The sequence below is a fragment of the Pimephales promelas genome, chromosome 21 (genome assembly GCF_988280905.1).
Source record: "Pimephales promelas chromosome 21, fPimPro1.hap1.1, whole genome shotgun sequence".
NCBI lineage: Eukaryota > Metazoa > Chordata > Actinopteri > Cypriniformes > Leuciscidae > Pimephales > Pimephales promelas.
Genome location: NC_142789.1, coordinates 23,193,881 through 23,206,876, shown reverse-complemented (window position 1 = coordinate 23,206,876; position 12,996 = coordinate 23,193,881). Strand labels below are relative to the sequence as shown.

The window sequence follows — 12,996 nt, the reverse complement described above, 5'->3', positions numbered from 1 at the left end:
CTTATGCCGCAGCGTTTTACCCCAAACCATTATCGCAATCATTATTGCTAAACTTTTCTAAAAGCTTAAAGAGGTGTAAAAAGTCAAAGTGGTCAGGATGAGTCACAATTTTTTTTTTATCCCACAATGTCATCAGATCCGGTTATGTTGTTGTTGTTGGTTGGTTCCCACGATCCTTGACTTTCACCTTTCTTGGGCCGGTGGTGGGCTCATTATAAAGGATCATTAACACATCATTTTAAACCACACCAGACAATATGATTTGCCTGATTGCAAGGCAGGGTATTGACCGCTGGGCCGGGATGCTTGATGAAGCTATTGATCAGCACTAATCTGCATCCCTCCACCACGTAGACACAAGCAGATTATCCTGGAAAGGAATTATACTTTACATTTCACACAGATTTTTGCTTATTAATTATGATTTGGTCTTATTAAAAAAAAGAAAATCAACGTCCACCTTTCATGAGTCATGATATGTAATTTAAACCAAAAAAGAAATATTAAGCATGGGAAAAGTGCAACTGTGAATGTTTTTCATTTTGACTTCAACCGAAAGATGAAAGTTTGTTTCTGGATTACGAATTCTTTAATTATAAATTTTTTTCTGGGTGGTTTTGCACTGATGATTCCATAAGCAGGGATTTAATGCAATGTGTTGATATATTGGCCAACATTTCATGCTTTTCCTACATCAGTGTGACATATCCGCTCTGTTTATAGTCGAGGTTTGATTTCAGCACTTCATATCTTTGAGCTGAAAGGATTCAGCATGTGGGCTTCTTTCAAAGCAGTTCGCAACAGGAATTTGAATATATGGCGGAGAATCACCAGCCTTCTGGAGGAGAGCGTTCAGTTGGGTTTTAACATTTTTGACATGCACCTCAGAGTGAATTCTCACATGATCCCGGCAAAGCTGTATCGCTCTTGACATCTTCGCATTAGTTACCCGGGATGTTTTGCAGCATCCTTTTCAGATCCTATCACTCTATTGCTGATGTTTTTATGAGTTGTTTTCGATAAGCGAAATCTCTTTGAAAGATACTGATTATTATGCATGCATTAGAATTCTTCACCCGTTCCATTAGTTGACTGCAACTGTCTAGTTAAGGCCTAAATAAATGTTTAATTATAAGTAAAGGGAGAATGTATGAAAGATTATGTTGATCAGTAAGGATATGCAAAACAACTTATTTTCAAAGTCATAGTCATGAGTTTCCAGAATGATTATTGACTAATCCGTCTTAAGGAGGTCCTGCATAATTCAGGGTTTGGGTTCGCCTGAGCTGAAGGTGTTTCTAAATTTGCATTAGTACATTAAGTCGTGCTCTTTCGTTCTCTGTTTCGCCCGAATGGAGACATCTCGTCGAGATATTTGATTTTTGAAAGTTGGACTATTTTTTACCTCGACAAAAACAATGCTTGTTGCAAGATGCTCAAAAAGTGTTGGGTTTGTATTTCAGTATTAAATGGGCATCTTTGAACCATGGCAACTGTCTCTCTATTTTTCAGCATTTTCACCAAGAATGCTGTCTTTTCCATGCAATGTCAAATACAAAATTCAACTTTCATAAACGCTGCATCTCACCATTTTTCTATGGCCATCTGATTACAGCAAAACTCATAATCATAATTATTTTGGTCAATATTGAAAACACTATAATTTAAAGGAGCTGTATGCAAGAAGTTTATTTCAATTAATCATAAATTTTCCCTGGTTTGTCACTAGACATTAAGAAATCGTGTTCATTTCAAATACTTATATCACTGACAACAGTAGTCCAGCCAGGATATTGTCACTAAAAAGAAAAAAGATTGTCATGTTGTGGCATTCGGGTTGCCAGCTCTTCCCTAGTTACCACATCTGCAGATACAAACGTGTCGGAATCGGATAAAAAAATTCAAACGTTGCGAAACCCCACAAAACTCGATATGAATCCGAAATACTTTGTTACAAAGTCCGAAATAAATAATTAACAGAAAAAAACTCACTGTGTAGGACTCGTCACTTGCCATAGGTAGCTTCTTGTAGTAGCCTACATTCCTGCTGGAACCTGCAGCATATCTTGCAACCTCGAGTCATGGGGGAAGGGGGCGATACACCCTAATTTGAAAGTGATTGCAGTACCAGTTTTGGCCACAATCTTGCATACAGCTCCTTTAACTCAGTTAGTTGGGTGATATGATTTAAAACTTATTTTACAATATGAGTATGTTTAGATAAAACTTATTCATTATAAAAGTAATTTTTGCAATTTCACAATTATGTATACCAATTCGATTCTTCAGCAAAAAGGTTTGGTTTCGCAGGTTAGTAATGGGAAACTGCATTTTGCAACTGTTGCTGATCTGAGAGACTTTTTATCGAAAGAAACATTTTCATAGTTTCTATTAGGTCTGCATGATATTAAACAGGCATTGCAATATTTAGTTTTTCTCCAATATATATCGCAATATGACTTAATAATAAGATTAAATATATAAGATGTATAACACACATATTTACTCAACAATCTAATTCCACAAACAGGGAGAACAGTGATAGATGGACTGACGCCGAAGTCCAGGTACTTCGTTAACGTTACCTTTACATTGAGGAAATCCAATGTGACTTTGAAGAGACCATCAAGCCAAACATGATTATGTATTTCTGCTCAGCTAGAGATATGGGACCTCAACAACACGACAAATGCTATAATACTATTTCGTATAGTTTACTTTCTTTATAATAACGCTTTAGAAACCGATCGTAAACCAATGAAGAGAGTTCTCAGCGTTGTCAAAATATACTAAGTTCCCATAGCTAGCTACTCGGTGTGAAAGCCTCTTGGATGTTAAGTTTAGGGTAGAACAAGACCACAAGATGACAACAAAAAACGATTAAAAAACATTTATTTGAAAATAAAATGACTAACAAGAACATATTCCGTGGCGTGAAAGGCCTCAAACACGTCCATCTGAATAAATAAGTTGGCTGTTTTCTAAATGCATGTTATTGATCTTTTAGTGAACGATTCATCCATGCATTTGTTTAATTTTTTACGACGTGCTTCAAAATACGGAAGAAAATATCTGTTCAGAGATGTTTTCCAAAGGGTTTTACAGTGAAAACTGCCAAAAGATGTTAAATCACAGAATGCTTAGAATACCAATAATACAAATGATTAAACCTCAATGGACTTGAAAACTTCTACTCTGCAGTCCAAACAAACTGTCAGACATTTTGTCATTCCTGATGCTTTTTTGACACAGATTTTTCAATCATGGTGCACTTCATCAGTGTATTGTTACTATGGGACATCGTCAGCCGTGTTCTGCCCGGTAATACTCGGCTCAGTCCCCCACCCTCTGTTTTCACTGCTGCCAACGCCTAGCTGTCAGATCTCACGCAGTTGCTAAGAGAGGGAAAAAGAAATACGTTGACCACTTCGCTGATGACATCTTAATTGAATCCGGGCTGATTTTGTCTAATGTTTTTCCTGCTGCCACATCGTGATTAAATAATGTAATGATGGACTGAACAACAATTTTTTCTTTGTAGCCAAAATGAGTCTGTCCATCAATCGGTGTGGATATTGAGGAAGTTATATTTCCCCGCTCTTGATCAGTAAAGCAGTCGTTGTTTGTATTTTATTTTTAAAGGTGATGAAACTCTCTCTTGAATCATGAAATACATGAGCCTCTGCCCATGTGACTATACAGATTTGCGGCAGGCGGATAAATTAACATTCTGCTCTACGAGCACTGATCAGCGGTCGGTTCAAAACAGCGAGAAAATGCAGAAGTATGCACAGTCCATATTGACACAATGCTAATGCATCCATTTGATTGCATGTTACCCTATTTAAACCTGCAATTTAGTTACAGGTATTATTGACAGTTAAACTATTGAATGTCAATGTTAATGTAAGGCTTTAAGCTAATTCTTACCCAATACCTGATTTGCAGAACCATATGCTGCTAATCATAATCTCATGATGCTTTTAGCCACCAATAAGAGTATAAAATGTAAGAATTTCCCCCCAAAATGCAAAAGAAGTCTGCAAAATCAGGGCCTGCTGATTGCTCTGATAACATCTGTAGTCTTTCAGGCTTAATAATAGTTATTAACATCGAGACGTCCGTTGAATAAGTGCTGTTGTTGTTCTCTTTCAGGCTCGTAATGTCACTACAGGAGAGCTGGCTGCTATCAAGGTCATTAAACTGGAGCCAGGTAAGAAAATCTCTTCCCTTTCAGACGAAACCGATTTTGTTCTCATCTGGTGTCTTTTCTGCGATCTATTATCACATTCTCTCTCCATACACTCCTAGGCAGACTATTGTAATTCATTTAGGGCAGTTATTTCAAATCTGGGGTCTTTAGGGGGTCTTCAAGCTGATTCCAATGGTGTACTTCAGAAGATTTAAATGCAGCTGTTTAAAACAGAGATTGATTCGTATTATATTTTACGTTTTTACATTTATTAAAGTACCTAATTATGACCCCCCACCCAAAGAAAAATTTGGGGTCTTTAGGGGCTCTTCAAGCAGATTCCAATGGTGTACTTGACATTTCTAGTAGGGCTGTCAGTTAAATGCGTTATTAACAGCGTTAACGCAAACCCATTTTAACGGCGTCAATTTTTTAAATCGCGCGATTAACGGTCTTTTTGGCCTAGCAAACTTTGTAGTTTTCTTTCACATGCTTTTGCAACAGGACGCGGCATGCGTTTTGTTGCTTCGTCGACCAAAGCGCGAGCGGATCTAGCTATACCATAAACAAAACAACAGTCACTTCGCACACACTCATTTGGGCTTGCGAGCCAGCCAAATAGTTGATTAACGTTACGTTTTGAGTGGATGACGAGCGTGAGGCGCCGAAATGGATGCCAATAAGATTCTGAATGGAAAGTTTTTTAAAAAGTTGCCAAATGGTTCCATTGACAAGACCAAAGTGATCTGTGTATTTTGTTGTTGTGAACTGAGCTATCATCGTCGCAGCACGTCCAGCCTGAATTAGCGCTTGATGATGGCCAAGCACGCTCACACACACCGCTGATGCGAATTCTCCGCCCCCCTCGTCAATATCAGGACTTCGTCAGTATTTCTTTCACCCTTTTATTGATGGACATTAACTGATGTTAAATTGTGAGAGATTATTTGCTCCAAGTGTGAGTTTGAACACAGTATATGGAAATGTTGTTTTCAAAAAAAAAAAAAAAAAAAAACGTTTGCACAAAGCAAGCCGATCCACTTTTCCATGTTGATAAGAACATTAAAATGAGAAAAAATAATGGGACAAAAAGAAATCAAGAGACATTTACAATAGATAAAAATGTGCGATCAATCGCAAGTTAACGATGACATTAATGCGATTAATCGCGATTAAATATTTTAATCGTTTGACAGCACTAATTTCTAGTTTTTTAGGCTGTAGGTATACGCAAGACAAAAGAGGTTGGGAAACATGAATCTAGGAGCTGGTATGGTGAAGGAGCTAATGTTTAGGATTGGTGTGCAGAAATTTGTAGGCTTAAACCCTGTGGAGCGAACCATGAGCTTTCACCAAGTGTCCTTGAGCTGGGCACTTAACCGTTTAAAGGTTATTCTAAGGGGACATTACCTGTAGTAAATGTACTATATCTCACTTTGGATAAAAGCATTTGTTAAATGACCTCTTACTTCCTTACTAAATGAGGGGAAAAACATGAACTTTGCACTCAGCCAATAAAGTCTATTGGAACATTTGTTCTATGTTTCTTTCGTTCATCTTGGCGTTAGGTAATTGTTTACATTTTTAACACAAATCAAATATTTGAAAAAGTTAAAAAAAGAATTTAATACAAAAGTGCTGTAGACCCATCATGTTTCAAAGTTAGGATACCATCCCCTGTGTCCAGATGCACAAACAATGGAGGTTTCATGCTCTGATCAAGGTAAACCCAGATTATTTATGTCAGTAAAAAAGCTTTTGATATAAAACCCAGACCAAAGCAGGAGATGACATCAAATGGGGTCTGGGGTTTGATACGGTTTGACAATATTGAATATCATTGTCACAGTAAAGGATGTACCTGTTTTATCCACCAGCCACCTGGATTGATGAATGACATGTTCTTGCCTTAAGAAACCGGTGAAGTGCGTCTTTCATTTTGATTTTATAGCGATTCTCTTTGTGTTCTGTTTTGCTGTGCCAGCAGTAACTGCAGGAACAATAGCAGACCTGAAACCTTTTTTTGCTGGTTTGAGATTAAACCCACAGCCTTCTCCTTCAGCTTAGCTTCACCCGCATACTCTTAAAATAAATATGTCCAGTTAAAGTTTCACTTTGTAATATTAAAGTAGAATAAACTACTACTGGTAACCACAGTTTGTTGTGTGTCCATACCTTGGTTGGTTTGGTTTGCTACTTGGTTTAATCATTGACTAAGAATTCACTAGCCACTCACATTCATAGATGCAGATGCACACAGTGTATTAGTCAGCTTTCAGCCGCCATAATTACTACATGCCTTTCATACCAGAGACGAGAGAGAATGAGAGGAGAATGGGGGTTTCTGGAGGCCCTGTGCTTTGCTTTCTCAGCTGCAGTTCGAGATAGTGTGTGTGGCTTTTTTTTTGTGTGTGTGTGTGTGTGTGCCTCTGTTGTAATAGGACACGTTGTCGTGCCAGATATCCGTTAAGCTGGGTTTCATATGCAAGGGCTAGATTTAGTCTGAGTGTTTTAAAAAACACCTGGTCAGACTCGACCCTAAGCAATTCGTTTTGAACGGGCGGGCAATATAGTGTAAACAAATCTGAACGGGTGTCTTTGAATGCAAGCTAGAAAAATATAAATTTGATCTTGATGGTGCAATATGCTAGTCATAGCTTTCAGATGAATTATATTTCAAACTTCAAACAGAATAACAGCATATTTGTGTCAAGTGAAATCTATCTACACTGTTAGACCATACCAGGTTTTTTACAGTAAAATACTGGCAACACTGTTGCCAGTAATTTACTGTAAAAATGCTTTAAAACTAATAAGTTGTATTTTTTTTAGTTAACTTGAGTTTTAGTGCATTTTCAACAGTAAATTACTGGCAACAGTGTTGTAAAAATGCACTAAAACTAATAAGTTGTATTTTTTAGTTAACTTGAGTTTTATGCATTTTCAACAGTAAATTACTGGCAACAGTGTTGTAAAAATGCACTAAAACTAATAAGTTGTATTTTTTAGTTAACTTGAGTTTTAGTGCATTTTTACAGTAAATTACTGGCAACAGTGTTGCCAGTATTTTACTGTAAAAAACCTGGTAAGGTCTAACAGTGTATCTTTCTCAAACTATCTATCTATCTATCTATCTATCTATCTATCTATCTATCTATCTATCTATCTATCTATCTATCTATCTATCTATCTATCTATCTATCTATCTATCTATCTGTCTATCTGTCTATCTGTCTATCTCTATCTGTCTGTCTGTCTGTCTGTCTGTTTTTCTGACTCTGCCTGTCAGATAGATAGATAGTCAGATATCTATTCATCATGTCTTTGGATGTGTGGCGTGTCTTTGCCGTCAGTGGCACGTCGTTGTCGTTGCACTGCTAACTACTCGTACATGTATTGTAGTCATGTCCCCCAAGGGTCATCGCGTTAATGGTGTTGGTTTGCAAGCAACGTGCTGCCAAGATAAACTAATGAATCAGTTATTAGTCCCACATTTACCTTGACCTCTCTGGCGAGTTAGTATGAAGTCAGCCTAATTAGATAAGGATATTAACATGAATGTCCCATGGATGTGTTTTATGGTGATGTCTTTGTACTTCTTTGACATTAATTTACAATTCTGATTAACATGCAGAGCTTCTTCCTGGCGCATTGGACCGCATAGCCGTTTTTGCTGTTCTAACTCATTAATGTCTCTGAGCTGGCCTTTACGAATCATGGTGGGGGAGGACAACACACACTTTCAGGATAGGTCTCCTCCCTCTCCGGCACTGTCGGGATCAGAACATGGCTTTGAGTTTTGGCTCATTAATTTCACATAATCAACAGGGGATCGTCTAAAAAGGCCCAATAAATGTGTTTGCAAACAGACATGCCAACACAGACATCAAGACCTGGGGAGAGTTTATGTGGGGGTGTTCGGTGACGTGTTGATCTGAGATGAGAGGCGCACTGACCAGGATTCAGCTGGATGTGCTCTTATTTCTGTGTGTGTGTTAGATTGGTTGGCTCGAGCAATGTTGGTCTCATGCATTTCATTCAAAATTGATGAATCTATGATATTGGACTTCAGAAAGGAGCAATTTGTCACTTTAAAACAGGCCTGTAGAGGGAATCAATTTTGGGTGTCTCTTTCAGCTTCCGTCTTGGTTTGTGCTCGTTTGTGTGTATGCGGGCTCACACATCTGATTGTGTACTCGGACACTTGTGTGTATAGGCAAACATTGGCCTGCATGTGTGAATTTGTGCACCTGCTTCGGTGTATTGCTGAACAGCAAAGGATATTCTTACCATAAAAAGAAGCGCGACCTCATGAGCAAGCACTTACCCTGTCTTGCCTTCCCTTTTAATGTCAGCTTGTTGTGTAGCATATTCACAGTGACAAGCTCTAGAAAGTGTAGCGAGGCAAAATGTTCTCTGCCAACCAAGTGTGGACACTTAAAGGGATACTCCACCGTTTTTTTCACATTAAACTGTTCCCTTAACCAAGACGAGTTGATGCATACCTCTCTCGCTCTGTCTTGCGGCATTGACATTGTTAGCACTTAGCTTAGCCCAGTTCATTCATTAGGATCCAAGCAGAGAAGCGACCAAACACCTCCACACCTTGTTCTTCTTGGATGTAGTAACCTTGATTTCCTATTATTTTTCTGTTTTTCTTCTGACTTTTGTTACCAGTTAATTTAATTGGCTGATGTTGATATAAGCGAAAGTAAATCTTGATATGGAACATAAAAAGGATGCTAAAATATTTAATGAAGATGCACAAGATCTTATTCTTTGAAGATTCACTTGTCATTCGCTATGCAAATGTGGTTGCCAATGCCATGTTGCTTTTATTTTATAAATATTTAAATGCATAATTTTACAGTTCATGAGTGCATAAATTTACAGAAAGTTTCAGAACTTTGTAAAGTCAAAAGTTTGTCTGAAAGACGAGGTAGTTGCTGATATGTATTTCTCTTTTTATGTCATCACATTCAATTCAGACCAAAAACTCAAATTCATAGCTCAAATAAAATGATTTATTTTGCCATTTCAGAGCAAGTCTGTATGACTTTTCTCCCATTTTAATGCCTGCCACGCAAAAAGATGTTTGTTTCATATGGCTGTGTCTCAAAGTCTAATGAGCTACTCATCTAGACATCATGTTTGGCCATTGTAGATGGTCTCAGATATATTCAGCAGACACGAGTCTTTCTAAAACAGCCTATGTTTCATCTTCCAACCTGATGTTGAAAAGACAGGACAATGTTCCAGCGCTATTCAAAGTGACATTAGGTGTGTGCGCATGTGCATGCTGTGTCTTTGTTGGCTCTGATTCCCGTAAGACATGTAAAGGGAAGAAGGAGCAGGAGTGGAGGTGGGTCTGGTATAAGCCGGCTGGGAGCACTGAGGCACTGCGGGCGTGCAGGGCAATCATTTAAAATGCATGGGCTCGGAGGTCGGCGGCCCTCAGAAATGTCACTCGCTGTAATGGGAGGGGAGAGTGCCAGAACCCTGAGTCCCTACAGAGTCAGATGTGTGTGTGTGTGTGTGTGTGTGTGAGACTTGCTTCACGGCAGGTGCAGCTGCTGGTTCTCTGTCAACAAAGAGCTTTAGAAAAATATGCTGCTGATGTATGCACAATATTAGGGAAAAGTGGGTTCAATTCTTACATTGGGAAAACACAGGCTAGATTTACAGACCTATGAAACAAATCGATGTTCCAAAATGTGATTGATTGTGACAGGGGCCAATATGCAAAACATTTCCTCTAGGAAGCTATTCAGGCATAAGGTAATGTATTTTCGTTGCCTGTCAGCTATAATAAACCATTTAGACCCAGTGATGGAAAAATCGAGAGTAAATGATCAGGACAAGAATGTATTCTTACATTTTCCCCAAATGATTGATAGTCCATTATATTGGCAAAGTAGATAAATTGGCCAATACTTTGAGATTATTAAAATTAAATTAGGATTGAAAGAATTGCTGGAGGCTTTGTTCATACAGTCATACTGATGGCAACACACACACACACACACACACACACACACACACACACACACACACACACACACACAACTGATTCAGTCTCCTTTTCTTACTCGTGATGGATTTCAGTAATACCATTTGGCCATTTTGAAGAATAATCATTGTATTTTGATGAATGTGCAACCTTGCTGAGCGTAAGAGATGTCGTTCAAAAACATTAAAAAAATCTTCCAACCCCTTACTAAACTTTTGGACCATAATTCCATTCATACAGCACACATCAACCAAAATTTGGCTGAATCCTGTAAATGTAAAGTAGACACTTTTGTTAAAACGTGCTTGCTACTGTATTTCATAACTTTACTAGTTATTTATTGAACATTTTTCATATTTAGCTTCTTCAATCTGCCAGCTGCCTTGTCTTGATAATGTTTTATTTTTTGGATAAACTTTTTAACCCTCAGACTCAGATGTGATCCTAATTTTTATTTATTATAAATGTTATATCACGGTCTTCGATAAAGTTTTGTCTATCCATTTATGGTGTTTTTTTTATTTTGGGGATATTTTTTGAATTTATTTACTTCAAAAAGTACCATATTTTCTATGTAAATTATGCTTATTTTTATGTTTTATTTTTTTAATTTGTTTAACTACATTAAAATATCATTCCAATAAGTTCTTAGAGCTAAAACCTAAAGATGAAGTGACTTTGCTGTCACCTGGTGTCTTATTTGGGCTTATTTTAGAATACTCTAAATTACAGTTTTTCCCATTCATTTCTATGGGTGCCCATTTTTGACCCAAATATAGGATTAAGGAGGTTTTTTTTTTCACCCACTTAACATTGTAGAATTGAGTCAAAAAATGTGTGTGTTCAGGAGGCAAACTTAGGAAAAGGAGCCAAGTCTTGTACCGCTCAGATCAAGGGAAGTATTTTCTAAAAATAAATCAAAACTATTTTGCCCATTTGTCCAGAATACAGTTTTAGGGTTAAAAAAAAATATCACATTGTAACCTAATTCATTGGCGTTATTCCAAAGCTGCCCTTGTAAAACAGTCAAAATTGACAAGCAATTGAAAAGCAATAGGTTATATATCATCATCATATAACCCTTGACATCAGAGATGGGTGTTTTAATAAGCATTGAAAATTTCTGGCAAACTGGGACAGAAAACACTCATTTGAGGACACGAGTGCTAATGGTGACCAAACCTCTGTTAAATCTGTGAGTCTTAAGTAAATGCACCCCTCATACCAATCAAGCTCTTTTAATCCTCACCCTAAAACACTATCTCACTTTAACACTTACACACATTCTGTCACATCAGCTGAGCTGTTATTTGTGCACACACATATGCGCGCTGACACGCATGTCTAATGGAGTGACAATTGAGCGCCTCTCCCTGACAGCCTCTGTTGCTATCCTACACCTACAAACATGCCCAAGAGCACAAACTTGTCCCATTTCTGTGTGCGATGACATGCTTTAATGAAATTTATTCATGAATTATTTGTTGTTATTCAGATTTTTTCATTTTGAACAAAATCATGACGGTGCTTGCTGCACCTTACAGTTGCATTCATATTCTGGTTCACAATAATTGGAAAACAATAGCTTGAAAAGTTGAAGGTTTCTCTCTGGTACAATAGAGCTCTATTTATATAACACATATTAACTGGACATATCTAAAAAATATATTTAATTGATCTTTTTTTGTTAACAAACTTTAGTCTGGTGGAAGATCTCTATAGACCTTAATCATAGCAGTGCTATCTTTGTTTTTTAATGGGTATGTAGATCAAAAACCCCATAGAGTTTGAGCTGTGGAAAATTAGAAGTGATCTTGGAGCTTTATACAGCGGATGGTAAGTCTGTTCCTCACAGTCTCGCTTTCATACCTGTCATGGCACTGCTCTGAAATAAGGTCTGGTGGACCTCTATAGATGCATGGTGCCGTTTCTAATGGTGAGATGTTTAAATATTGAAAGGTGCATTTTTTTAAAATCATCCCCCGGTGAGACTACAGTCTAAATTCAAAGAACCTTGAAAAATGAATAGGAGTGTTTTGCTTATATATATTTGAGGCTTTACCTCTTAAAGGTGCAGTAAGCGTTTTCTAAGAAAACACTGTTGATGTTTGACATCAACTAAAATAAACACACCCCTCTTCATTGCTCCACCCACAAAATGCACAAACATGCAATGCAAGTGTGAATGTGTTTTTCATCAATCATAGCTGAAGCAAAGCTAAATAATGGTTCACGAAAAACAAAGCAAAGATGAGGAATGAACGACAAGGAAGAACAAAAAGTAAAAACACAGTACACAGGAGTATATACAAGCAAGAGTTGGATGTTAGTCACCAGCAGCACATCAGCTTCAGATAATCAATGACACTCAAAACTGTCCTGTTACTATAGCTAACATCACAATTGCACATCTTGGTTCTGCTAAACTGCAAAACCAATGTTTCTCACGTATGGAGCAGAAACAAGGCAGCCTCGACATCCGTTTTAGGTTTTAGGTCTCTCCAGCACTGCTTTATGTTTGTTCATAATAAGAAAATATGTATTAGTTTATATGGATGTAGGTTAAGGTTAATAAATTCTGTACGTTTTTATTTCATGGTATCTAATGCATTAACTTTGTGAACTTTACTGTTACCTTTTGAAATATATTGTATGTTGAGAAAACAAACCAAAAGTTTGATGGTTTATCTCTCTCTCTCTCTCTCTCTCTCTCTCTCTCTATATATATATATATTTTTTTTTTTTTTTTAATTATAATACCTCTCTCTGAAAACCATCTGCCTTGACTGGCAAT

At 37.4% G+C, this 12,996-nt stretch overlaps 1 protein-coding gene across 5 annotated transcripts in view; it reads left to right on the top strand.

The window, feature by feature from the left end:
• Positions 1-12,996, top strand: part of map4k3a (mitogen-activated protein kinase kinase kinase kinase 3a) — a 60,724-nt gene that overhangs the window by 9,259 nt on the left and 38,469 nt on the right. For all 5 annotated transcript variants that reach the window (XM_089125146.1, XM_089125144.1, XM_089125145.1 and 2 more), the window contains exon 2: positions 4,156-4,213. In XM_089125146.1, the coding sequence (XP_088981272.1) occupies positions 4,156-4,213 (58 nt within the window). The remainder of the gene's footprint in view (positions 1-4,155; positions 4,214-12,996) is intronic.